The 24,267-nt window shown below is 52.4% G+C and overlaps 2 protein-coding genes across 11 annotated transcripts in view; one reads left to right on the top strand and one right to left on the bottom strand.

The window, feature by feature from the left end:
• The window catches only part of SH3TC1 (SH3 domain and tetratricopeptide repeats 1), a 46,572-nt gene extending 30,652 nt beyond the window's left edge, over nucleotides 1-15,920 (bottom strand). The window contains exons 1-4 of one of the 7 annotated variants that reach the window (XM_088131111.1): nucleotides 15,789-15,920; nucleotides 1,580-1,878; nucleotides 850-977; nucleotides 114-219 (exon numbers count right to left, since the gene is read on the bottom strand). In XM_088131111.1, coding sequence (XP_087987237.1) covers nucleotides 114-219; nucleotides 850-977; nucleotides 1,580-1,829 — 484 coding nt within the window. In that variant the 5' untranslated portion in view covers nucleotides 1,830-1,878; nucleotides 15,789-15,920. Of the gene's footprint in view, nucleotides 1-113; nucleotides 220-849; nucleotides 978-1,221; nucleotides 1,387-1,579; nucleotides 1,879-5,440; nucleotides 5,509-7,617; nucleotides 7,745-15,788 lie in introns of those variants that run through there. The other 6 variants (XM_007432357.3, XM_088131112.1, XM_088131114.1 and 3 more) reach the window with 6 other exon arrangements.
• A 3,608-nt stretch (nucleotides 15,921-19,528) lies between these two features.
• ABLIM2 (actin binding LIM protein family member 2) overlaps nucleotides 19,529-24,267 on the top strand; it is a 61,477-nt gene continuing 56,738 nt past the window's right edge. For 2 of the 4 annotated variants that reach the window (XR_015794171.1, XR_015794170.1), the window contains exon 1: nucleotides 19,540-19,833. Coding sequence is in view for 1 of the 4 variants with exons in the window: in XM_088131118.1 (XP_087987244.1) it covers nucleotides 19,815-19,833 (19 nt within the window). In the remaining 3 variants the exon portion in view is untranslated. Of the gene's footprint in view, nucleotides 19,834-24,267 lie in introns of all 4 variants that reach the window. The other 2 variants (XM_088131118.1, XR_015794169.1) reach the window with 2 other exon arrangements.

The following is a 24,267-nucleotide window of genomic DNA, read 5'->3' as shown; positions in this document are numbered from 1 at the left end:
TCGTATACAAAATTTAAAACCGGATCTTTAAATTTGTATACCTTAAACAATGTCTTAATATTCAGAGTACAAACAACCACCAAAATACCAAACTTTCTTATCAGTTTCTTTACCAAGAGAATAGTAAGTTATAAACTTCCAGATTTCCTCCAAGGTCCAAAATGTTACTGCGATGAGATGGTCTTCACTGTGAATGGACAGTAATCTGGCCGACAACTCCTGAGGAAAGCAAAGAGGAATCACACACTTCTTCTGTGAACAGAACAAGTAAATGTCTGAGTTTAAATATAAGAAAGTCACAGTTGCAGGGTGATTCTATATGACACCCTTTCTCCCTCTTGAAAAATGGCATACATTTGACTGGCCAAAAAGTGAATTAGACTTTCGCAGCTTATAGAAATGCCTTTCCTGCATATCTAGCCCAGTCACATCTACTCTTAAAAGCATTTCAGTTTAATAAATATTATTCCAATATGTTACACATTAAAAATATTCTATTTTCTTAATGGGTTAAGACACTTACATGTGTACTCTAGAAACAGACACTGACTTTCCTATAAAGGATCTTGTGAGACAAAAGCAGTCTCTAACCTTTTTAGAAGAGGAACAAGAGACGATCGGGAGACCAACGAGAAAGTGAGGTCCCACATATCAGGATGTCCTTGGCCACCTGATATCGCTGTGGCTTCCACTAGGCAAGGGCTCAGGGATTCAAACTTCAGAAGAGCATTTGGCCCTAAGGACTTTCCAGAAGGTTCCCATAACTCCTCCACACACCGCTCTTTCCAACTGGGTTCGTAACACAAAACTAGCCAAAAGCTTACTTTCATCCCACATTTAAGAACTTACACTAAAAACCACCATGGCCCGTTGGCTGTCATTCTCCAGGAGACGGAGTCTCCCTTTCAAATACTCCTCCAGCTGAGAATCAGGAAGTCCAGTCCTTTGTCTGATCATTATTATCTTCAGGAAGAGAGCTGAAAATATCAAGTTTTATGGATAATGGATACGTCCCCAAAGACAGCAGTTCAGTTTTCCTTTCATCCACTTCCTGTTGAGGGCAATGGTGTTTTATGACTTTGGGCACGTGCACTTTTCTTCTTTGGGGTACCTGTGGGGCTCAGGTGTGAGTGAGAAGTCTTCACTTTTTATTGCAAGAAGTCAGAAAATGGGTAAATGAAATAACCACTACTTTCCCTGAAATGAGTAACAAAATCTCACCTGCAAACCTGCCCAGTGAAGGAGACCAGAAGGAGGGTCCCTTGGTGTAGAGGACAGAAGGAATGGCCTTGAAGAAGAGCCACTACCAAGGCAATGGTCAGATAAGAGGGGCCTGAGCCCAGGCCAAGGAACTAACTTGAGAAAGCGTCACAGATAAGCCCCTTCCTGGTTCACACAAACAGAAAGGGAGGGAGGGGGAAGCACATTCAGGCTTGCAAGATTCTGTTACCATAGCTCAGTGTTTCTCAAACTTGGCAACTTTAGGACATGTGGACTTCAGCTCCCTGAATTCCCCAGCCAGCATGTGAAAGGGAACCTGGAAAAATACAGTGAGTGTGTGTGTGTGTGTGTGTGTTACCTTTTTGTGGCTGCTGCAATGCAGTTCCCTCCTTCCCCGCTGAAGATGACAAGACATTTGGGTGGGCTGGCGAACATGTGTGGCCCAAGTCCTGCTGTCCCAGGAGATCGGGTTCTTCTTCCCAGCATGGGGTCTGCCCTGCTCTGGGGTCGAGGGGAGAGCTGGGGGAAGGCTTTCCCTGGGGAGCACCGTCACAGGTGGTGGCAGCAGGGCTCCCGACATGTTCTGCTGCGGCTCCTGAGGAGTCCATCTTTTGTAGGTGCAGCCTGGGCAGTAACAATGCCTACATGGCACAATGCCTACAGGGCAACAAACAGTCTTTGGTTAAAACGTCACCATTGCTGCGAGTCACTCATGAGGTGGACTTTGGCAAGGGATTCCTTCACGGCCCCATTTCACCCCAGCTACGTGATAATACTGTCACGTGCAGGATTAGGACTAGACTGTGCATGTGACGTCTCTGGAATATCTGAAATCACAGTTCATCAATAGGACAGTGAGTTATCCTTATTTATTCCCTTTTAGCAGGAAGTCCTGCTTAATTCCATGGACGGATCCCATGGACTAGACTCCTCTCACAGACGAGTTATCATTTCTGCACAGAGGTGCGCAAATGCTTCGAATCGTCTCCCACACCTTTCAGTGTTACTTTATTAGGGAAGAACAATTCCTCTCTTGTAATGGACCACCTTTCCAAAACCATGCTTGCTCTGATTTTGCAATTAAGTTTATTTAAACTTGCTTCCTTTAAACTTGTGTTATGAAAATCAGAATAAAATAACACAAAAGCACAAGGCCTCGTATGTGTTGTTGAGAGACCCAAAGTTGGCCAGTTATGGTGGAGGATTGCAAGTTGACTCCAGTGGCCACAACAATTGAAGAAAATCAGGAAAACTGTTTTTTATTAGAAGTCTATTTTTCTCTCCATAGTGATGCTCAAGGCAGTTTAGCAGTAATTTTAAAAGGATAGAAACAGAATTATGAACATAAACTGACAAACACATCCAAAGAAACATTAAACATTTATTAAAGCCCAGGTAAGCAAGCAAATGAGGTTAACTGCCAAATCCCTGCCTAAAGAAGGTCCTTGCCTGCTTGTAGAAGACACACGAGAGGGACCTCATCTAACCTTCAGCGGGCAAGAGCTCCACATCCTGGAAGCTGCTACTGAGAAGGTCCTTTTTTTTCTTTCTTTTCTACCAAATATCCCTGATGGTGGTGTAATGGTATGTGGGAATGACCTTGAGAGACAAGGGGAAGAGATGCTGCCTAGGGAACTATCAGGTAAAAGGGAGAGGAGCCCACAGCTGCATAATGGGCAGAGAAAGAAACTCAGAAATGATCTGCCCTCACTTCTCAGGCTGTAAAGGAGACAGTGGGAGATTTGTACTTTCAGACTTGCAAGATTCTGTTAATGTAGCCTTACAATAAAGTAGAATTAGCTCACCTGGTCATGTGCCCTGACTGGTCTACCTGGGAAGGCTGACATCAATCTTGCAAGTCTCTTACTCTCTTCCAGAGAGAGGAATTTCAGGGATAGCCTCCAATCCTCAAGGAACCCCACTATCCACTGAGCATCTGGCAGCAGCGTTGTTGCAATGCCAGCAGCAGGTAGATACACAGATGTCCAGTTTGCAAAATGCCACGATACAACTAACACAACAGTTGGGGCAGAATTTGCCCCAATCCGCGGCAGCCCAACAGACAGAAACTCAGCCAATGCTCCTGCGTGCCCATGGGAGGTTGCCGAAGGAGGTCAGAGGGGACCAGGATCCATTCCAGGGATTTGTCGCTCAATGTGAAATCTTTATGGCAGGCTAGTGGAGTTTCCCACTGATCACACCAAAGTGACTTTTGTGCTAAGTTTGCTTGAAGGAAGTGGCAACTAAGTGGGCAATGCCATTCATTGAGGGGAACAATCTGGTGCTGGACAACTATCAGGACTTCATGCGTAAACTCAGGGGACACTTTGGGGATCCCATATAGAGAATCACAGCTAGGTGAGAAATCCAGAAGCTCAAGCAGGGACAGTAAGGTCATACATTTTGGACTTTAAATGACTTGTGGGCGACGTAGGGTGGAATGGCTTAGCCCTGACTGAGCAGTTCAGAGAAGGGCTGACCGATGACCTAAGAGACGAGCTGGTGAGGCGAGGCACCCCAAATACTCTGGAAGAGCTGTATCAGTGTTGTGTAATAACAGATGCCCGACTGGAAGAGTTAAGGCAGGGAAAGCACGGTAAGGGGAGAAGAACCTACAACCTATCTTCCCCCAGACCACCCCTCCCAGTAGCCTCCTGGGAATCCAGTGTGGGAGAAACCCCGCAGATCAGAGCAGCCAAGAGATCCCTGTCCTCAGGAGAAAAGCAAAGAAGAAGGGACGAGGGACTGTGCTTTTACTGTGGGGTCCCAGGACACGTAGCCAGATCACACTCAGTAAAAGCACCAGCGTCTGATGCAGCAATGAGATGCAGCACCTGTGAATCACTAGAGCACGTAGCCAGCGAGTGTCCAGCTCGATCTGAAGTAGCACTCCAGGGAGACTTCGCCATCCCCCTGCCAGGAGCTCCAGAGGGGGGCCCTCCACCCCTGGAGGAGAGCTTGGACGGCCAGCAGCAGGCACGCGCCCTCCATTACTCCCGTTATTGTTGCTTCAGATTCCAGGAGGAAGATGGCGCTTTCTGCTCTCACAGACTCTGGGGCAACCGCTAATTTCACAGGTATAGAAACAGTACAGAAAATTCGTACAGACCGTAAGAATTTAGAGGTTCTGCAAAACACCCAATCCCTCACCCCTTGGCAAATCAGAGGAGCACAATTTTTCTCCCACTTTGACTGTTACATCTCATACGTTCCAGGCTCCCAGAACAAACTTCCAGAGGCTCCATCGCGTATGCCGGAGTTCAAGGTCTCCCAGTCACGCACCCTTGCCCCCGCAACGGTACTCCAGCCTTGCAATTTTGAGTCACACCATAAATCAGACCAACAGCAGGAAGACAAGCGGTTGGTCTCTTTGATCGGATTAGGGCACAGCCACAGGAGGAGGGTGCATATGCCAGGGCCTGGATGGATGACCTCCAGGGAGTCCAACAAGGTACTGCTCCGCCTTTCACAGTGGAGGGGCGGCAGCCATTGCACAATGGATGTTTATATGTTCCTCTCTCCCTACGGGAGGAACCACTACAGCTGTGCCTCGACAACAAAACAGCAGGACATGGGGGGATGTTTAAAACTCAACATAGGGCCCTCAGAGAGTTTTGGTGGCCCCACATCCACACATAAATTAGGGAATATGTTTCCGCTTGTCACGTCTGCTGCAGAGCAAAACCAATCCCTGGGAAGCCAGCTGGGTTACCGCAGCCGCTAAAGACCCCACTGCAGCCCTGGGACACGATTTCTCTACATTTCATCGCAGACCTTCCCCCAGTATGGGAATATGCTACCATATTGGTGGTAGTGGATTTATTTACCAAACTGGCTCATTTTATTCCTTGCAAGGGCCTCCCGGCAGCCGAAGAAAGAGCTGAACTCTTGTTGGACCACATCTCTAGATATAGAGAATTGGTCAATCATGTAATTATGGACCGAGGAAGTCAGTTCACTTCCAAATTTTGGAAGGCCCTCTTGCACTTATTAAATATTAAAATTCATTTGTCTTCCTTGCATCATCCAGAGGCCACCAGAGAAGCTGAGAAGGTTAACCAACTATTACAGCAATATTTAAGATGCTATGTTTCTTATCAGCAAGACAACTGGACTGAGCTCATACCTCTTGCTGAATTTGTTTACAACAGTACAGCCCACTCCTCTGTCGGTATGTGGCCCTTCCAGGCAACTTACGGATTCCACCCACAGGACTTACCAACAACCAGACAAGAAAGCACAGTCCCTTGCACCACAGATTTCCTGCATGAGAGGCAAGCAGCCCAAAGCCTTTTAAATGAACAGCTCGAACTAGTTAAGGCAGCATACAAAAAGCAGTAGATGCACACAGACGGGAGGGAGCTAGAACTGCAGAAGGGGACTGGGTGTGGCTTTCTACAAAATTTCTAACTTCTGCGAGATCTTCCAAGAAACTAGACTCGAAATGTATTGGTTCTCTCACAGTGACTAAGCAAATAAACCTTTCATTTGCGATTGCCAGCATCAATGAAGGTTCATCCTGTATTCCATCGGTCTTTGCTTGTGAAAGAGGCTCCCCCCTGCACTCTGCATTCACAGACGGCACCCCCTTACTGACAAATGGGGAGGAAGAGTACGAGGTGGAAGTGGTGTTAGACTCTAGACACAGAGGGAAGCAGGTTGAGTACTTGATATACTGGAAAGGCTACCCAGAGTTGGAGAAGTCATGGGAGGCAGCAACGGACGTGCACGCGCTGCAGTCGGTGTACTGCTTTCATGACCAATACCCTAACAAACTCTGTCCTCGGCAACTACCAGCTTTGCAGGAGTTAGGCACTGACCAAGGTGAGCAGGAGGAGTTCTTCTGTGGGTTGAGGGGCGCCTCAGGGATAGCAAGAGTTCAAGTAGGGGGCATGGGAAATAACCCAGCTCCTTCCACATCAGACATGGGGATTCCCAATGGAGGGGTGTCAATCACCTCTACAGGCGCAGCTGATTTATGGGACGCTGCCTGTGATCTCGGGGAGTTACCGGCAGAAGAGGGGAGTGGCACAGCTACATTTTGTTCTCACAGCCCACAATCTGTTTCCCCTGGGAACTCAGGAGGGGGGGATGAGTCTGAAGGGGAGGGTGATGTAATGGTATGTGAGAAAGACCTCAAGAGATGGGGCGAAGAGATGCTGCCTAGGGAATGATCAGGTAAGGGGGGGAGGAGCCCGCAGCTGTATAATGGGCAGAGAAAGAAACTTAGAACGGATCTGCCCTAACTTATCAGGCTGTAAGAAAACATGGCGGGAGATTTGTGCTTTCAGATTTGCAAGATTCTGTTAATGTAGCCTTACAATAAAGTACAATTAGTTCATAAGTTTGTGTTTCCTGTCTGGTCTACCTGGCAGGCTGACAGGTGGTGAGATGGAGAGAAAGATCTCTCCAAAGATTAAATTTATTGTATTTATTAAATAAAATATCATTAAATTTATTAAGTCACAGATTTTAACCATCCCACTGAATCCTGCTGAGAAATAATCTGTGAGTCAGTAATGCTATTTTACTTTCCATAAGAACAGCCCTGGATGCAGATGAAGTCTACAAAAACGAACTACGTTCTAAGAGTCAAGAAAATGGCACCCAAAGGGAGCGGTCAGAGGAAAGGCTCACCATTTCTGATATCTGATGAATGAACAGTTTCTCCCAAAAGAGATAGCCTGAATCTTGAGAAATTTGTGTACCAAGGAGTACACAATTTTTAAAGTTGATTTTTAAATAGATAAAAACAACTGCAGTGAGAGACCTGCCTGGGCTCCAGAAGACTTCTCCCAGGCCAGCAGAATGTTTGCAGCTATGATGAAGTTTGAAGGAGGAGGACCTTCTCAGCCTGGTCCAGGGTGAAGCAGGATTCCTCCCTGCCTGTTCATTGCAATGGGAGGAATATTTGCTAGGAAGTGGTTGACAGATGGGCAGTTTCATGCTTCCCAGTTGCCATCTTCTATCCTATGGATGCTCCCTCAACCCTTTTCCTTCTCAGCCTTGCAAAGGACATCTTAGAGGGCCAGTTGGGAGAGATGGGCAGGGAAGGATTGTAGAGTACAAATGTAGAGGTTTCAACGCTCCCCCCACCCCGCCCCTTCTGCTGTTCCCTTACACAAAAGCCCCCAGCCCCCCTTTTCCAGCTGCTCAAACTGAGGATGCCTTTGGGGAGGGGGAGGTCCCTTTCTACAAACGAAGAACGGCACTGGTGGGACACTGGTGTCTGAGAGTGGCAACCTGCATTTGCTGTCTTTCTGACCAGGATGTTCCTACAAAATGCTCTTTCCCCTCTTCGCCTAGGATCGCCTCCTGCTGCAAAAGGCCTGCTCGTTCTCCAGGGTGTGAAATGAAAATAGCGACATCCAAACAGCGAACATAGCAAGCACCTACCTCTCTCTGTCTTGCTCTCTCCAATTTTCGCTCTGCTGCTCAAAAAGTGCTGATCCTTCCCTTCCTGTTCTAGCTCCCAGCTCATCCCCCCACCCCAATTCACACACACACTTTCTTTTCCTGTTGGCTGTGGTCTAATCTGGCCCTTTTTTGCAAACACAGCATGTTGACCTTTAACAGGGTCTGTTAATCTTCACAGCCTCTTTTCAAGACTGGGCCTTGTTCAGGAACAGCCTATTCACACTCCTGCATTCATCTGAATTCAGAGTCTCTTTTTTCCTAGAATTCCAAGGCCTGAAATAGCCCTGCTTGTCGCTGGTCCCCCCCTCAGTCCGGCTGCTCCGGGTGCTGCTGCCCGGGAAGCGCTTCCCAAGGCCGGGCAGGAGGAAGGAGGCGCCTTTCTCTCCCGGCACACCTAGAGAGAGGCAACATCGGGGCCTGCGGCAAATTAGCCCCCGACGGCTTGAGGAAATAACTTGCCCTGCTTCCGGCTTGCCTAAATGCGACATACCGAGAGCGGCCGGACATCGCAGTCGGCTTTACCACCAAAAGGTTCCATTCAGGGGTTCCCAGGCACTTTGGCACCATTTTCTGGATCAAAGACTCCGTGGCACATTTCACCCCTGTGTGGCCAGTCCAGGAACGGTGCCAAGGCTCACTGCGGCACTTGTAGAGCGACCTGGCTCCCCTCTCTCAGCTCCCCTCGGCTGGAGCGAAGGAGCCTTGCCGCGCCCTTCCCACCCTCGGATTCGCCTGTCGACGGCTCATGCACCAGAAGGCTCTGCGCGGTTGCCCTGAAGATGGGCTTCCTCTGCCTGGACGCGCATCGTGAGGGTCCAGGTGGCTGCTCTGGGTGCTAAACTCCTCAGGGCAGCAACCTCTCGGCTCCTCTGTAAAGCGCCACCACAGAAGCCGAAGGGAGCGCACCGGCTGTTAATATGGGCTCCGCCATTGGCTTATTCTGCAAGAAGAGTTTCACCGTCTCTACCTTTCTTCACTACCACTGTTGTCGCTGTATTTGTCCTCTGCCTTTCCTTTGGAAGCTGAAGGGGTGTCTCCCTCCATTTTATCCCGCAACAGCTCCCCTCAGGGGGGGGAGGGTGGAAGAGAGCTGGACAGCAGCCCAAAGGTACCCGAGAGCCCCATGGCCAGCTGAGGGGTGGAACTGGCAGAGCAAATAATTTGTCCCAGGAAGGGTCAGCAAATTCACGAGCTGCCTAACCGCCTCCCGTATGATCTCCCGTGGCTAACACACTTCACCACTCAGCAAACCATCGAGGGAGGTCCGCGAGCAGGACCTCTTTGGTGGTGCGCAGGAGGTGCCATCCACACCGGAGGTTGGCCCTTGGAAGAAAGGGCCCCTCTCCATGTGAAAGGTCAAGCAGACGTGCTGCTGGACGGGGTAGGGGAGGATCCGCTGCTACATCCCACCCACGCGCCCCTTCCCTGATCGGTGCCGGATCTCCCCACCCTTCTGGCCAACTGACTTGCAGGCGCTGCTTTGCACTGGCTCCCAACACAGCCCATTTTGCAAGCTCCACAAGGCTTAAGGCAGCATTTTGCCCTTTAAGCCCCCAACTCCCAAACCACAAAGAGTCCCCGGATTTCAACCTTAAACAGAGCGCTGACGACCCCCCAGCTCCTGTCCCAGGCTGCCCACCCCTGCCTTAGGCACAGTGACGGGGCTGCTCCAGGCGAGAGATCTTTGCGGGAGGGGTCTGGCTCCCTTTTGCCCCAGACCTGGTCTGCTGCTCAGCGGCTGTTCCTCTGTGCCTTGCTGAGCTGCCCTGACGGATCCCGAAGCCTCCATTTGTTTTATCCTGCATGCATTTCCCTGATCCCATTTGACAGTCATCCAAACTGAGAGCCATTCACGGTGGTGAATTTTATGGTTAAACTATGTGCCCGAAGTCGCTTCCTTTCTCCATCCTGGCTTTCCCATCATGTAGATCAACGGGTGACTTTCTAGCGGTATATGACAAGAAGCATGTCTGCCTCCTCACTTGTTCCACACCATGCAAAATTTTAATGCGTACCTGCAAAGCCTCCGCTGCTTCTAACCAAGTAGGTTTCACCATAGCTTCTTACAGCTTTGATCACCACACTGTGCATCTTCCCATGAGTTGTACAGTCTTACAAACACTTACCCTGATGCACTTAAAGGAAGTAGTCTTGTTAGTCACACTTAGGCCTACTCAAATCAATTTGAAAAATGCCACTGATTTCAATGAGAATTATCAGGATGGTATTCTTCTGGATCACCTGCAAGGGTTGGGAGGGGGGACGTCATTCTGAGGTGGTTCTGCTCCTACTTGTGTGGCTCCAGCAGATAAGTAATGGGGAACAGCAGTCAAGCCTTTGGTTGCTCTACTCCAGGTTATCAAGCAACTATAAAAAGCCCCTGGGAGATGCGATTTGCTGGCTTGGAGTGAGAGATCATTCATCTGCCAATGCGGCTCAGCAGTCCATCAGCAGACCGGGCCGTGCTGGTGATGCTGCAGATATCTTGACCCCATGTCTGGAGGGCGTTAAGGACCATAGGGGGAGACAGCAGCTCAGACGAAACCCGGCAAGAGGAAGATACGGTCTGTCTGCAGACATCAGCACTATCTGGTAACACTGCCTTGGATCACTGCTGTCAGTGAGGTCATGCTCCACTTGACAGAGGTGGTCCATGACTTAGGAGTCCTCCTGGACTCACAACCCTGCCTGCATAGCAGTGGGGGCCATGGCCAGGGCACCCTTTGTCCAGTTGGGCTGGTGCACTGGTGATGACTCTACCAGGACAAGGACACCTTGGCACAGTGACTCTTACCTACATGACTGCACAGGTGGAGTATTGCAACCCCTCTACTTGGCCACCTTTCAAGTTGACTTGGAAGTTGCAACTGGTATAAGATCAGGTGGGGGAACCATAATAAGATGGATGACACTCTCCTGCAGTTAACGTTTTTAGGGTTTTAATGGTTTTAATTTTTAATGTGCTTTCATGGCTTTTTGTGTTATTGTTTGATTATTTACTTGTATTGGCTTTTGGGGGGGTTAACTGTGTGATCCATCTAGAGTTGCGTATATGAGATGGGCGGCTATACAGATTGAACAAATTAATAAATAAACCCACTAGGGCAGGACTGTCCCCATCCTGAGATTACTGCACTGGATGCTAATTGGCTTCCCGCCCGAATTCAAGGTGCTAATCGTTACCTATGAATCTGTCAGGCTCGGTCCCAGAGCAGTGATGAAGCAGTCCGGTCGAGCCCAGTGCCTTTATCTGCTTACGCCTTAGAGACAGAACCTGGCCAGACTCAACCTATACGAGAGCAGCGGGTGGATCTGCCCTGGGAGGTTCTGGGGAGGGGCAGCCCTGGACCTCCTTCGGCTGTGCTGCCTCTTGCCTCCTCCCCCCTCCTGGAATGCGCCCCTCCCCCCTATAGCCTTGACCTCCTCCATCACCCTCCTCCGCGTAGGTAGCTTCCATCACAGAATCTTCTACAGCTAGCGTCTCCCAGGTACATTTCTACCTGCCCAATCAGAAGATCTCAGGGGGCTTGCTGAGGACCCTGCCTAACATAGGAAGGGAGGGGGGAATAGGAGCAGGCCTCCTTGGCCAGAGACCGCACACAATGAGCACATCGTCCCTGAAGGCGCAGCTGCTCCCCACCCTCAGGAAAGCTCTTAAGAACATTTTGTTTCAAAGGGCCCATGCCCCTAGGAGAACCGGGAACATCTATTTATTATTGGAATTGTTTTTAAATTATTTCTGAGATGTTATTTTTGTATACTCTCCAGAGTTGATCTGACTGGATCATATTTAAATATTGACCAATAAAAAAATAATTGAGATACCCCTATTAGCAAGCGCATATTCTATTCATACTGCAGAGGGTCAACACATGTTACAGTCCATCACTGAGCCTGCATCGTGGCAATGCTGGCGGAGAAGGACTGATATCTCGTTCTGTGCCAGCAGCCCACCCATGGAACATCTCCTGGCCCAGAGCCCAGTGGAAGGTTCAGCTACGGCTTTGCTGGAATCATTTTGCCACGCCTGACCCCTCTCTTCCTGGCCAAGGAAAGTGGCTGGGGAGGGGACAATTAATCAGTCTCAATCATCAGGAAGCAGCGATTCTCCATTTACTGCAAGAGTTCTCTACAGTTATCATCAAGCCTGTCAGAATCTCAATGGACTCTCCCTTTTTACAGCAAGCTATGTGGTGGTATGACAGCTTCAAGACTTTTGGCAGAAGTATCTAGTAGATAATCTACACTGGGAAGCAGAGGACACCCCTGTTGGTTCTGCTGGACCTCTTAGAACCAGAGACCACAGGATTCTTCTGGGCCACCTGGAGGAGATAGATCTGGAGGAACTATCCTGTGGTAATTCACAAAATAAGCCCAGAAGGTGTTGCTGTGGGATGCTTGATCATTGCTACATATACCAGCATTAGGAGTCAATTCTTTTTCCTATCCTGTTCAATATGTACCGGAAACTGTTGGTATATCTCATTTCCAGCTCCAACTGGTTTGGCTGAGACCTTCAAGTAAGTGGTGTCTGCTATGGCCATGCAGCTGATGCATCAACTGCACCCATTTCTAGAGCAAGCTGCTTGGCCAGGTGACCCAGGCTCTTATCATCTTTTGGACAGATTACATGCTCTCTGTATGGGGATGTGCTGGAAGAGCCTTCAGAAGCTACTGCTGGTCCAAAACATGATAGCTAGAGTTTGGATTGACTCCAACCAGAGCATGTAGCACCAATCTTAGTCCAGCTGTGTTAGTTACCAGTTCATTTCTTGGGGCAAAGCAAATATTCGCTAGAGCCCTAAGTAGCTTGAATGAATCTACTTGGCAGTTAGATGCCCGCTGAGTTTCCCCTGCCTCTGAAGACCAGCTATGAGGAAGTAGGACTTTTCAATGGCTTCTCTCATTTGGTGGAGTTCTTTCCTGCCTGAGGCTGAGTTCTCTGCATTTTCAGTTCTGAGTCAAACACACCTGGTTGGCTAGTTTACTTAAGGGATTTTCTAATCTGTTCTCTTACTATAATTTCTACTATTTGTTTTATATGTAGATGGTGATCTAAATCCATTTTTAATTTTGAAAAGCTACTTTAAGAACTTCTGGAATAGAAAAGTGGAAAAACAATATTTTAAATAGACTTTTTGTTAGATTACAGGATGGTGAACGATGTCCTCTTTCCAGATGTCCAGATTTGGACATCCTTGGGTTTGCTGTATATGAAAACACAAACACAAAAACATTATCACCCCCTTTCCAAATTCCTTTTCGGTGATCTGATGTTTTGAATTTCTCTGAAAGGAAGCTGTGGACGTACTACCGTTGGGATGGTGGGACTCTAGCACTTCCTTCCATTGTTTCCTTTAGGACCAGCCCAGTTTCCTGCTTTATTACGCCTGCCTGCTTAGCTGATTTCCCTGCAGAGTTTCTAAAATCATCTGCTGAAGCACATCCGAATGGTGCAGTGTTTGGGCAGGGGTAGGAGAGGAGAGCTGGACACGTGCAGCCAAAGGCACTGTGGCTCTTAATGTTTAATGCACATCACACAGTGCAGTGCCTTGCTATGTATTTAAGAAAACCAGGACTTGAAAAGCATTTGAATTGCCTTTGCATGAACTGTGACTTTAGAATGTTTGGAACAGCGTCCCGTGTGCCTTTGGGTTCCCATCCAAAAGTCAAAACTGTAAACTACTTTGCTGAAACCAAGGTGCCCCGTGACTCTCACTGGCAAGCCAGGAAGGTATCAGCTGGAAATCCGTCTGTGAGATGGACCCACAGGTGCCCCAAAAGGACTCAGGGCTTCTCAGCGGTCCTCATCCGGTGCCAGGGAGGGAGGGGCCAGTCGTGGACCAAGTACTCTCCACAGCTGTGTTAACGACTTGGATAATGGAAACGGGGCGGGGGGAGATAGGAGTGAACGATGACACAAAACTGGGTCGTTCAGCTAATCCTCCGGAGGACAGAGCCAACATTTAACATTACTTTGAGTGGGTTAGAGAAGCAGACTGAAAACAACAGATTGAAATTTAACAGAGACAAATGCAAAGTTCTTTACTTGGGAAACAGATTTCAAATCCACAGATATAGAACAGGGGTACGTCAGTCTTGAGAAAACTATGTGCGAAAAGGATATTGGAACTGAGTTGATAACAAGTGAACTCAAGGATCAGCTGAATTTAACTGTGAAAAAGCCAATGCCATTTTAGGGGCCTCCCCAGAAACAGCGTTTGAAAAGAGTCCTGCTCCTGCTCCTGCTGTGTCGGCCTCAGAGACCTCCCATGTGTGTTGGGGAGGGACTGACGAGGCACTGGGGGAGCTTGAGAGCTGGGGCAAGATCCCAGTCCTGACAGGCAGAGGGCAATAGGGCGTGGGCATTGGGCTGGCTGGCAGAGGAGGAGATGGGCAAATTGGTGCCAGTCCCCGCGTCTAGCTCCAAGCCAGGATGTCCTCTCGCTGGGCACCTCTTATAGACTGAAAATCCTATTTGCAAAATACCTTCAAGATAAAAAGCCACCTTAATGTGCAGTGTGGCAGGCAGGTGTATTTGCACTACAGAAGACTGGTGAGGAGTTACTGCCCTGGATCCCTTTTTCCCTTTGCACATGCAAGAAATACCTGGGCAGAAAGAGTTATTTGACTAGCTGAGGCAATTTGTGTGTGTTCCTTCATACACGCTCTAAAGAAGTTACTCGGTGAGCTTTTAGGGTTGGGTATTGTTAATCACTCCTCCTTTCCTCTTACAATATCTGTATTAACCATTAAGATAAAGAGGACAACGCCAGCCCCCTTATCTAACACCTGCCAAGGGAGAGGAACAGTAGCTGCCTAGGAGCCCTGTTCTCATAAACAAAGGGTCACTCAGCAGGGCTCTCAAGATGTTGTTGTTCAACTTCAGCACCCAGATATATCTCTAGACCATCTCCAGATGTCTGCTGGAGACCAAAAATATTCTTGGCAGAGGTTCCAGGGTCTAAAGATATGACCAAGTCCCTGATACTGTTTGAGTTAGTGGCCCCATAAGCCCAAGAAATAAGTAAAATGGGCTGCCTAGCCCTCTCCAGGCATTATGTTCTTCCTGTCTCTTAAGGAAGGTATACAAAGGTAGCCAGGAAAGAAACAGGAAAGACAGCACTTGGGTACAACTCAGACAGTGACAGAATAATATCAATTAGATTTTCTGGACCAAGTTTTAAATTGGTAGCTATCCAAATTTATGCACCAACCAATGATGTAGTAGAAGAGGAGGTTGATGAATTTTATGGTCAAGTGTAATCTGAAAAGACAGAACACACAAGCAAGATGTGCTATGTGTGATTTGAGAGTGGAATTCCAAAGTTGGAAATAGTAAGCAGGAAAACATGGTTGGTTAGCACAGGGGTTAGGGGGATACAGTAGATAGTAAGGAGGAAAATGGGGTTGGACTGTATAGCCTAGGAAATGAAAACGAGGCAGGAGAACAACATCCATTTCTGCCACTCCAGTGATTTCTTCACTGCTAAAACAGTCTTCAAACCGCCACAACAATGCCTATATATGTAACGGTATGTGGGAATGACCCTGGGAGACAGGGCAGCGAGAGGCAGCCAAGGGAACAACGGTCAGATAAAAGGCAGCTGAGCCCCCAGCAGGAAGGTGGACGGGGCAAGAGGCTCAGAAGGGCCCTCCCTCGTTTCTTGGGCCGTAAAGGAGACGTGCGGAGAGATGTGCTTTCAGACTTGCAAGACTGATATCAGCCTGTCTGGTAGACCAGATAGGACACGTGGCCAGATGAGCTGATTCTACTTTATTGTAAGGTTACATTAATGGAGTCTTGCAAGTGGTTTCACTAATAAAGAATTATTTTAATTAGGGAAGCAGTTAGCATAAATGAATCACCAAGTTTAAGGCTTTTGCTTCCAAAATGGTAAAGACTGTAATTGAAATATTCCTCCAGTTCACCACTGTTAACCAATATTAGCTTATTGTTTTCGTTCGTCTTTATTCTTTTTTTCCTAGCAGAAAGCTGCTACTAAGTAAAAATAGTTTTTAAAGAAGGGGGGAAAAACCCTTGACTTTTAGATTTTAATACTCACAATTTTAAAAACAGACTCACAATCGGGGAAATGTTAACTCAACCACATCTCAGACAGTCTCTGAAAAGCACCAAAGACCCTTACCTTGTTTTAATTCTTCTTTTTTATGCTCTCACTTACACAGGTTGGGCCTTTTATAGCTATACCGCCAGACTCCCAGAAACAAAGCAGGGTTTCAGAAACCTTGTGAGGAGGAGGGATAACGAGACACAGCGCTGAGAGAAACCAAAGCAATTTAGCAGCAGCAGAACAATTATGGGTGGTTTCAGCCAATAAAGAGGCAGGAAGTCTCAATTTAAAGGGGTCTCCACAAGGCCAGTTCTGACATCTGACATGAAGTATATTTTCTTCCTTGACTGAGCACTGTGTCTGAATTCATCCCGCTTTGTATCTCCCGCTTGACTGTGTAGCTTCCAACTTTTTTTTCTGCAGTTAAGATCGCCTTTTGTCCACCCTTCCAATTGCTAACATTTTAACAGAAATGGCTGTTTGTATGAAGACCACCACACTCTGTAGCCTAACCTGCTGTGCCAACATGGTTCAGAATGGTACGTGGACCCAGAGAACTGGGTTAGTTGCATAGCCACGATTCAACCAGCCATCCTGAATGACTACGCCACAGGGCTCGGGGGGGTGGGGGAGGCGGCTGCCCACCCAAGGGAGGACCTAATTTAGTTGTGGGAGAGCCAAGATGTTGATTGAACTGATCGGCTTTAGCTTCCCATTTCTGGTGGAATATCGTGATGGGATTGGGCTGAACGACTAAACAACATCTCCTACTTCTTTCCCAAATGGGTTCCTGATTTAGAGTTTGGGCTTGACGCTCGCCAGATGTACTGTATTTGGCCCAGTCCCATCACCTGAATTGGTGACTTCAGGCATTCAATAAAATAAAGTCATAAGCTGCTCGTGTTCTTAAGGACAGTGTTCCTCAACCTTGGCAAATATAAAAAATGGGGGCTTCAACTCCCAGAAATCCCCAGCCAACGTACTGGCTAGGGAATGCTGGGAGTTGGAAGTCCCCAGATTTTAAAGTTGCCATGGTTGAGAAACCCTGCTTGAGGATCCTAGTTTTGACACAGGAGGTGGCCAGATACTCCTCAGAAGGGCTCCCATTGCTCCTCGTCCCTCGCCTTCCCCATCCCTTTCCTTCTCCTGGATCTGCGCTGGAGTAGGGGGTCTCTAGCCTGAGGTGGGGAGCTGAGCACTGGCCCTTCTCCACCGCCGCTCGGCCTGCCCGCTGTGGGGAGGCGTCGATGGCCCAAAGCCGATGTGCCTGTAAGGCAAGCGGGCCCGAAACTCTCCCTCGGAGCCCGTTGCCGCCACCGCCATCCACGCTGGACCCAGGGGACTCTCCTGCCGCGTCCTTCCCCAACTTGCAGCCAGAAGGACAGCCATCGAGCCGTGCATGCACCCTCTTCCCCCTGCCACGGAGAGGCACACAGGGTGGCATGACGCCAGTGCACTTTGATGCCGGCTTTCGCAGCATGGCTCAGCCGGGGCAAAGGGCCGCCTGAGGGGCTTGTGCGGGAGCGAAGCCCTGCACGGTCTTGGTCAAGCAGGGAGCTGAAAGCGCTCCTCGGGCCGCTCTGGCCAAGCACGTCAGATCTGCGGGCCACGGGGCGAACCCACCGGCCGGACCGGAGAGGGCAACGCACAGCCTGTTTCCACAAGACCCCCTCGGGCGGAGCTGGGGGGAGGAACTCCCGCAGAGGCAGCCGCGGGAGGGGGCCGGAAAAGTCGCGACGGGAGCTGGAACCGTGCAGTCGAAACCCCGCCATCTTTTCAAAAGCAGGGCTTCACTTGCAGGGCTGTGGCCGCCATCTTGACTTTTTTGACCCCCTCCTTGAGCTCCAGGGAAAGCCCCAGGAACTCCTTCAGGCCGCGCAAGGAAATCCACCCAAAGATATTGCCCAAGTATGGAATTTGGGGCCCTCTCATCCAGGATTCGGCCGCTTATTATTTTTAAACATCCTCGGCCCACTTCCGCCTTCCTTCGGTGCTTCCTTGTTCAATTAGGTGGTCCTTCATTCAAGACGGAAACCACAACGGCTACAGCAGCGCCTAAGGGCCACAAAGGAGACGGTCCCAAGAAGACCCGGTTTTTAAAGGCACAGGTGGAAAGGGGTGGGACGCTGATTGCCGCCAGGTGACTGCCGTCTTGACGGTTTTGACCTCTCTCGTGGACATCGCCGGACTTTGCACTCCAAAAGTGAAGCTCGCTAACCCTCCCCCAGTGAGCGATCCGCCCTCAAGCGCAGCACTTCTTCAGCAAACGGCCGACTCGAGGAGAGCTTCGGATGGGCTCCCGGTCGGTTTTTATCTGGCCTTTCGAGTCAGGGCGAAGCACGGCGGATTCCTCTTTTTCAACAGACTACGGAATGTTTATAGCAACCGATAAAATTCCGTTCTGGAACACCTCGGCAGCCTTACTATTGCATTATCATCATCATCATCATCATCATCACTGTTATTAAAGACTTGCCATTTTCTCCATTTCCCTTAGTTTCTGCATTACTTGCATTAAAAAACACAATTCATAAGCCACCACCGCTGAGCCACAGAGAGCCCCGCATCCCAGAGCGGGGTGCTGCAAACCAGGGGACCCCCGAGTGCTCCCCAGGCCAGCGGCTGCCAAGGGGCCGGCGGGCCGCCCCTGTTCTGGCAGCCGCTCGGGCCCGGCGGCGGCGGCTGAAGGCTGCGCGCGGAGGGGCACCCCTTGGCCGGGCCCGCGGGGTGCGGCGTTGCTCGTGCTTCTCTGCCTCCGCTTCGCGGGCGAGGGACGCCGCGGCGCCTCAGCCGGGAAGACCCCGCAGAGGGCCGGCCTCGGTCCTCGGCTGAGCCCGGGAAGAGCCCTCGAAGGCCGCCCGCGCTCGCCGAGCGCCCCGCCGCCCCGGAGCCTGCCCGGCCGCCCCGAGGAGCAGCGCGTCGCCGCGAGGCCCGGGCCCACTCGGCGGCAGCGTCGGGAGCCGCTCCCCGAGCAGGCGGGCGGCGGCGAGCGGGCGAGGAGCCGCCCCGCAGGCGATGCCGCGCCCGGGCCCCCGCCGGGACTCCGCCGCCAGGCTCTGCGGGCCGCGTCCGCGGCTCAGGAGGCGCGGCGGCCCCCTCGCAGGTCACCGTTACACCGCGGCCGAACCGCACCTGCCGAGGCCGCCCCGTCGCCTCCCGGGCTGATGCCTGCCGTCGGGCGGGCGTACCGGCGCGGCGCCCGCGAAGCCCCCCGGCCCGGCGCCCCTTTCCGCCGCAGGGCGGAGGCTCGGCGCCCGCGGTTCTTCGCGCGCGGCCCTGGACTCTCCCCTGCGCTGCCCGGCTTCCACAGGCTGCCGTGACTCGGCGAGGCGGCGGCGCGTCACCCTCGCCCCAGGCCCCGCCGCGCCTTCCCCGCCGCGGCCCCGGGGCTCGCCGCGGCCGTCGCGGCGGCCTGTTTCGGCGCAGGTGACGCGCTGCGCCGCCATTTTGCGCGGGCGCGCCCTCAGCCGCTCGCACTCCGCGGCCCGGCCGAAAAGTTTGCGCCGCGCGCCCCGCGAGCAGGCGGCCGCCGGACCGGTCTCTCCGCGGCCAGCCGGGCCCTCCTCCTCGCGGGCCGGCGGGGGTAGCCGCGGCGGCTCTCCCCCGGTTCGGAGCGCCGAGGGCCGCCCGCGCACCTGGGGCTTCCCCGGGCCGGCCGGCCGGCGGGCGGCGCCCCTCCCAGCCCCGGGGGCCGGCGGAGGGTCTCGGAGCGGGTCCGCAGCCCGCTTCCCGCCCCCGCCCTTCCTGCGGCTGTCCGGCTGGCGCCCGGCCCAGCGGCTCCGCAGAGGCGCCGGTTGCCCGCCCGCCGGCTGAGGCGCTCGGGCGGGCGGGCGGCGGCGGCGCAGCCTCCCCCGCCGCCGCTCGCCCCACCTTCTGCGCCGGAGATCGACAGGCGCGGAGCAGCGCCAGCCCCAGCCCCAGCCGCAGCCGCGCACAAGCGCCGCGGCGCGCCCGGCTCGCCAGCCGCAGGGAGGAGGCGGCAGCCCGCAGGAGCCTCCGCAGAGGAGCCGCTGCCGCCGCCGCCGGGCGGGGAGGCCGCGCAACAGGTGCTCGGGGGATGCGCGCCCCGCCGGCCGGCGCCAGGGGCCGAAGCCGCGCAGAATGAGCTCCGGCACGGCAGGTAGGCAGGCAGGCAGGCGGGCGGCGGTCTCGGGGCGCCCCTGGCCGGGCGGGGCGCCACGTCTGAAGGCGGCCCCGCTGCGGTGCCCGCTTCTCCCGGGGGTGCGCCGCCGCCGGCCGAGGGGGAGCGGGCGGGCGGGCACCGGCGGGGCGCTGCGCCAAGCCCGCCGGGGAGGCGAAGGGGACGCCGAGCCCCGCGGGCCGCAGCGGCCGCCTTCGCTGCGCGGAGCGGGGGCCCTGCTGGCCCGCGCCCCTCCTGGCCGGGCGGGCTCCTCGCCCTCGCCTCGCGGCTGGCCCGGTCGCGCGCTGCCGGGGGGATGTGCGGGGAGCGGGTCGGGGGCGGAAGGGCCCGCCGCCGCCGCCGCCGGTCCGCGGAGCCTGGTCACTCCGAGCGCCGCCGCCCCCCCGCCCGGCTCTCGATCCACCTGGCCGAGGCGCCGCGCTGCTCGCGCTCGGCCGCCCCGCCCCGCCCTGCCCTGCCCTCCGGCGGCCGGTTCCTCTCCCCGCGCCGGGCGAAGGGGTCGGGGCTCCGTCCCGCGAGGACCGGAGGCGCCCGGCCGCAGCCGCGATGGAGGCGCGGCGCCCCTCCGCCGGGCCGCGTTGGGCGGCTTGCTGCGGCTTTTCTGTCCGAAGCCCCGGCGCCGCGCTGGCAGCCGGTAGGGCTGCGCTCAGATTCACACGTTACGGCCCGAGGGGGCCTCTGCTGCGGCCCGAGAGCTGCTCCTGAACTACAACTCCCGGCATCCCTCAGGATCGGCCGGGCCGGGCCAGGCCTGCGAGCGGCGTTCTCTGGGCGCATCACCTGGAGGCCGGATGCAGCGAAGGAGAAGCGCGGGGGTCCAGGGCGGGGGGCGACGGCGCGGGCGGGGCTGCCCCTGTTCCGAATGACCGAGAGCAGCGCGGAGCTGGGAGAAGTGGGAAGGGGCCCGGCGGCCGTCAGAAGCCGAGCGGAAGGGGAGGAAAGGCTCGCGCTGGAGAAGGATGCGCGTTTAGGCGGAGCAGGTGGCTGAGTCCGTTTCCGTGCCTTGTGGGCCGCGGAGCGAACGCTGCCTTCGGCCCCTTCGGCCCCCCCGGTTTCCTGCCTTGTAAGTGCTGTTTTGGATTAAAAGAACCAAGCGGAGGGAAACGTTGCTGAGCCTGGTAAAAGACATGCCCTGCAACTTTGCAGCTTTGCATTTTAAACTCAGTTAAATCACGGCACAAAGACCAACGCGTTTGTTTGTTGTTTGTTTGTTTGTTTGTGTATACCACTTCTTGTGGGTGACTAAAGGAATAAATAGTATTTGCAACTGCTGTCCTGCGCAGTGACCTGGGAGGAGGCATCCTTCTTTGTGGACAAAGAGAATATATTTGATCAGCGACCGAAATAATAGCAAAGTCTCTGTAAAGATTTCACACATTTATTGTGACACCGCATTTCTTGAATCTCTGTCAGATTCATAGACGCCATGATATTCTCTGTGCTCTGCTGGAAATCGTAGAAAAACCCTCTAACCACGTGCCTGCCTCTCTCTTGCCTCCTTGGCTACGAAATATTTGGAGAGGAAGACAGGCCTGGGGGATCCTGGGGGTGCCGACACTGGAGGCCTCCTGCTGCTTGGAGGCTCCTGGGAAGCCCCTGGGCTGCAGCCTCACCGGGTACTCTGGGCTCAGTCTGGAAGACAGACCGGACAGAAGCAGCTGCTTCTCCTTGAGCTGTTTGGAGAGCACCGGAGAGGAGGAGAAAGGCCGTGCTGGCGCTCAGTGCTTTGAATGGCCAGCACCGGAAAGGAAGGAAAAGTTAGCCCACCTCTCCTACCTGAAGGGAGGAACCTTCTGAAGGCTTCCTTCTGCCCCTTGAGGAAACCTCCCTTCAGACTCAGGATCTGTCTTCTAGCAGAAGCAGCCACTTTCCATCACTCTGTCTTGGGAGCCAAGAGAGAAGACGACGACCAGCACTCCCTCCGCTGTGTGAACACACCTCTTGGCACTGTGTGCCGGGTGACTAATGTGCAGGAGGAGGCTGCAGTTGAAAGGGCGTCCAAGGAATGGATGGGGCAGAGGTGGTGGTGTCTGCAGGAGGGAATGGCAGTGTTGGATTCAGGTCAAGGCAGCAGGAGGGATGGCCCCTGACTTCAGTGAACCAAAGATGAGAAAAGTTGCATGGCAGTGCCCAACCTCCCAAGGCCACAGTAAGAGAAAACCTTCTAGATCCCCTTTACTCCATCCATAGGATGGGAGTGGGAGATCCAGAAGATGCTGGATGTGGAGGAATGGTGAGGGACAGCCTTGAGGGATGGATGAGGGAGGCCCAGCATGGTAGCTCATGGGGAAGAGAGAAGTGGTAAGAAGTGGTAAGTGGCCCAGTTACCCATGCCACGTCCAGAAGCTCTTGTCAGAAGGGTAGAGTTCCACCAAGCTTTCTTTGTGGGGAATCACCTGCTCCCCAATCCAGTGAATCTTTCCCCCCCATCATTTGCCCCTGTAGGGAGGGAGAGGGGCCAAGTGGGGGAGGGTGCCACCTCCCTTTCAAGGCCCTACCTTCAGAGGGTTAGCCACCAGGGAAGATTTTCCCCTGTCCCCACCAGAGATTGACTTGAACAGATCACTCAGGGCCAGTCTGGATCTGGGCCTTCTCATCCAGCAGCCGTTGCCTCTGCAGGATCCCAAGGGACAGCAGGGGTCACAGATACCGTTCCTGGAGCGCTCTGCAAAAAAACTGAAGGGGAGTGTATAGACCTGGCAGGGACAATAAACGAGGGGCTATGTGAATCCCTCCTCCATAGGGGATGATGGACTAGAGGGTAGCTAATTACACTGTAGGGTGCGGCCTCTGGGGCTGCCTTTGAAGATGATGCTGAAGCTGCAGCCGGTCCAGAGGGCAGGACCTGCCAGCTGGCCTGCTAGGTGCGGTCTGCCTGCACTGTGGGCTCTGCGCTGGCTCCAAATAAGCTGCTGGTTCCTGTTCAAAGTACTGATCTGGACCTCGTAAAACCCTAAATGATTTGGCACCTAGATACCCTCACAACCTCATTCTCCAACGAGAATTGACTTCCCCAGTGAGAATTCCCCATTGACTGTGCTTCTGGGAAGATGGCAGGGAACATTAGAAATTGTGACTGCAGGGATGCTGCAACAGCCGGAACTCCGGGGACCTGTCATAAGTACCATTTGTTCAGTGCCATCGTTACTTTGAACAGTCACTGAATGAATGGTTGTAACCTGAGGACTACCTGTAATTGCAGCTGGATCCTCTCAATCTTTACTCAATTCAGACAGATCTGCTATAAGTTGAATATTATTTCAGACATGTCTGTTTTTAACAGAATCTACAGTATTTGCTGATAGTCTACAGTACATTGATGAGAGAAATAGGGCAATAAGTGGAAAATAAGTATTAGTTTCCTGGTTTGGTATAAGTGTAATATAGGGTTCATTAAATGATAGCAATAGAACACCTTCTTCTAAAATATTATTAATTACTCATAAAGTTTAGGAACAAGTATTTCAGGGGATGTTTTATACCAGTGTTTTTCAAACTTGGCAACTTTAAGACATATGGACTTCAACTCCCAGAATTCTTAAGCTTCAATTCTTAAATTCTGGGAGTTGAAATTCCCACATCTTAAGGTGCCGAGTTTGAAAAACTCTGTTTTATACCATTCCAGAGGAAATCTATCAAATCTTGGTGCTTTGCCATTACTCAAAGTTAAAATCACATTCTTGATACCATCAGCAGTCAAAGGGGCTCCTAGTTCTTCTTCTTGTTGTAAAAATCTTAATTGTGGAAGATCAGTTGTGACAGACATGGGGAGTTTCCCGCTCTGCCGCTAATTGATTGCCCTGGTATTCGCAGTCAGCAGCAGTCACATTTCCTGCTTCACAGCAGTTCAGGGAGGGGGGTCCACAGCCTTAGTCAAAAGGGTACCATTAATAGACATTTACAGGGCACTCCTGAGTGGAGCCACCAACCTTCATAAAATGTAAAACAGTTAAATTTGCCCCTTTGGGCACCGCTCTCGGCCACATTGGGTGATGAGTGTTGCTCTGGCCCACCTGGAGAGTATTTTCTTTGCTGTTGTCTCCATCCCTGATGGTGAATAAGGGCGGTTAGGGTTCCTGTGAAGTTCACTTCTGCTAACCGGAGGAGACACCCAGCACTCCCACCTTATCAGGGGAAGAGAAGGTACTCGAGCGCCCCAAGAGTTACTTTACCGCACTTCTTGCTGCTCGTTCTTCGGTCCCCCTGTGTGTTACCGGATGCAAGTGGGTGGTTAAGTGGAATACTCAGCAGAGGAGGAATTGAACAACCTTCAGTTGGTGTCAGTCTGTACGCCCGAAGGGAAGCGATGAAGATCTTCCACGGGACAGGAGGATGTCTTGAGCCCCACCTTCTAGCTAGAAAGGTGGTACTAACCCGTTCCTTTCCTGTTGGCGTTGTAGCAGGAGGGCCGTG

This window comes from Python bivittatus, unplaced genomic scaffold (assembly GCF_059951505.1).
Source record: "Python bivittatus isolate LINGU-HERP-01145 unplaced genomic scaffold, Pbiv_v1 ctg000970_np1212, whole genome shotgun sequence".
NCBI classification, from domain to species: Eukaryota; Metazoa; Chordata; class Lepidosauria; order Squamata; family Pythonidae; genus Python; species Python bivittatus.
Note: the sequence above shows the minus strand (reverse complement) of the source record. Positions and strands in the feature narration are given on the sequence as shown.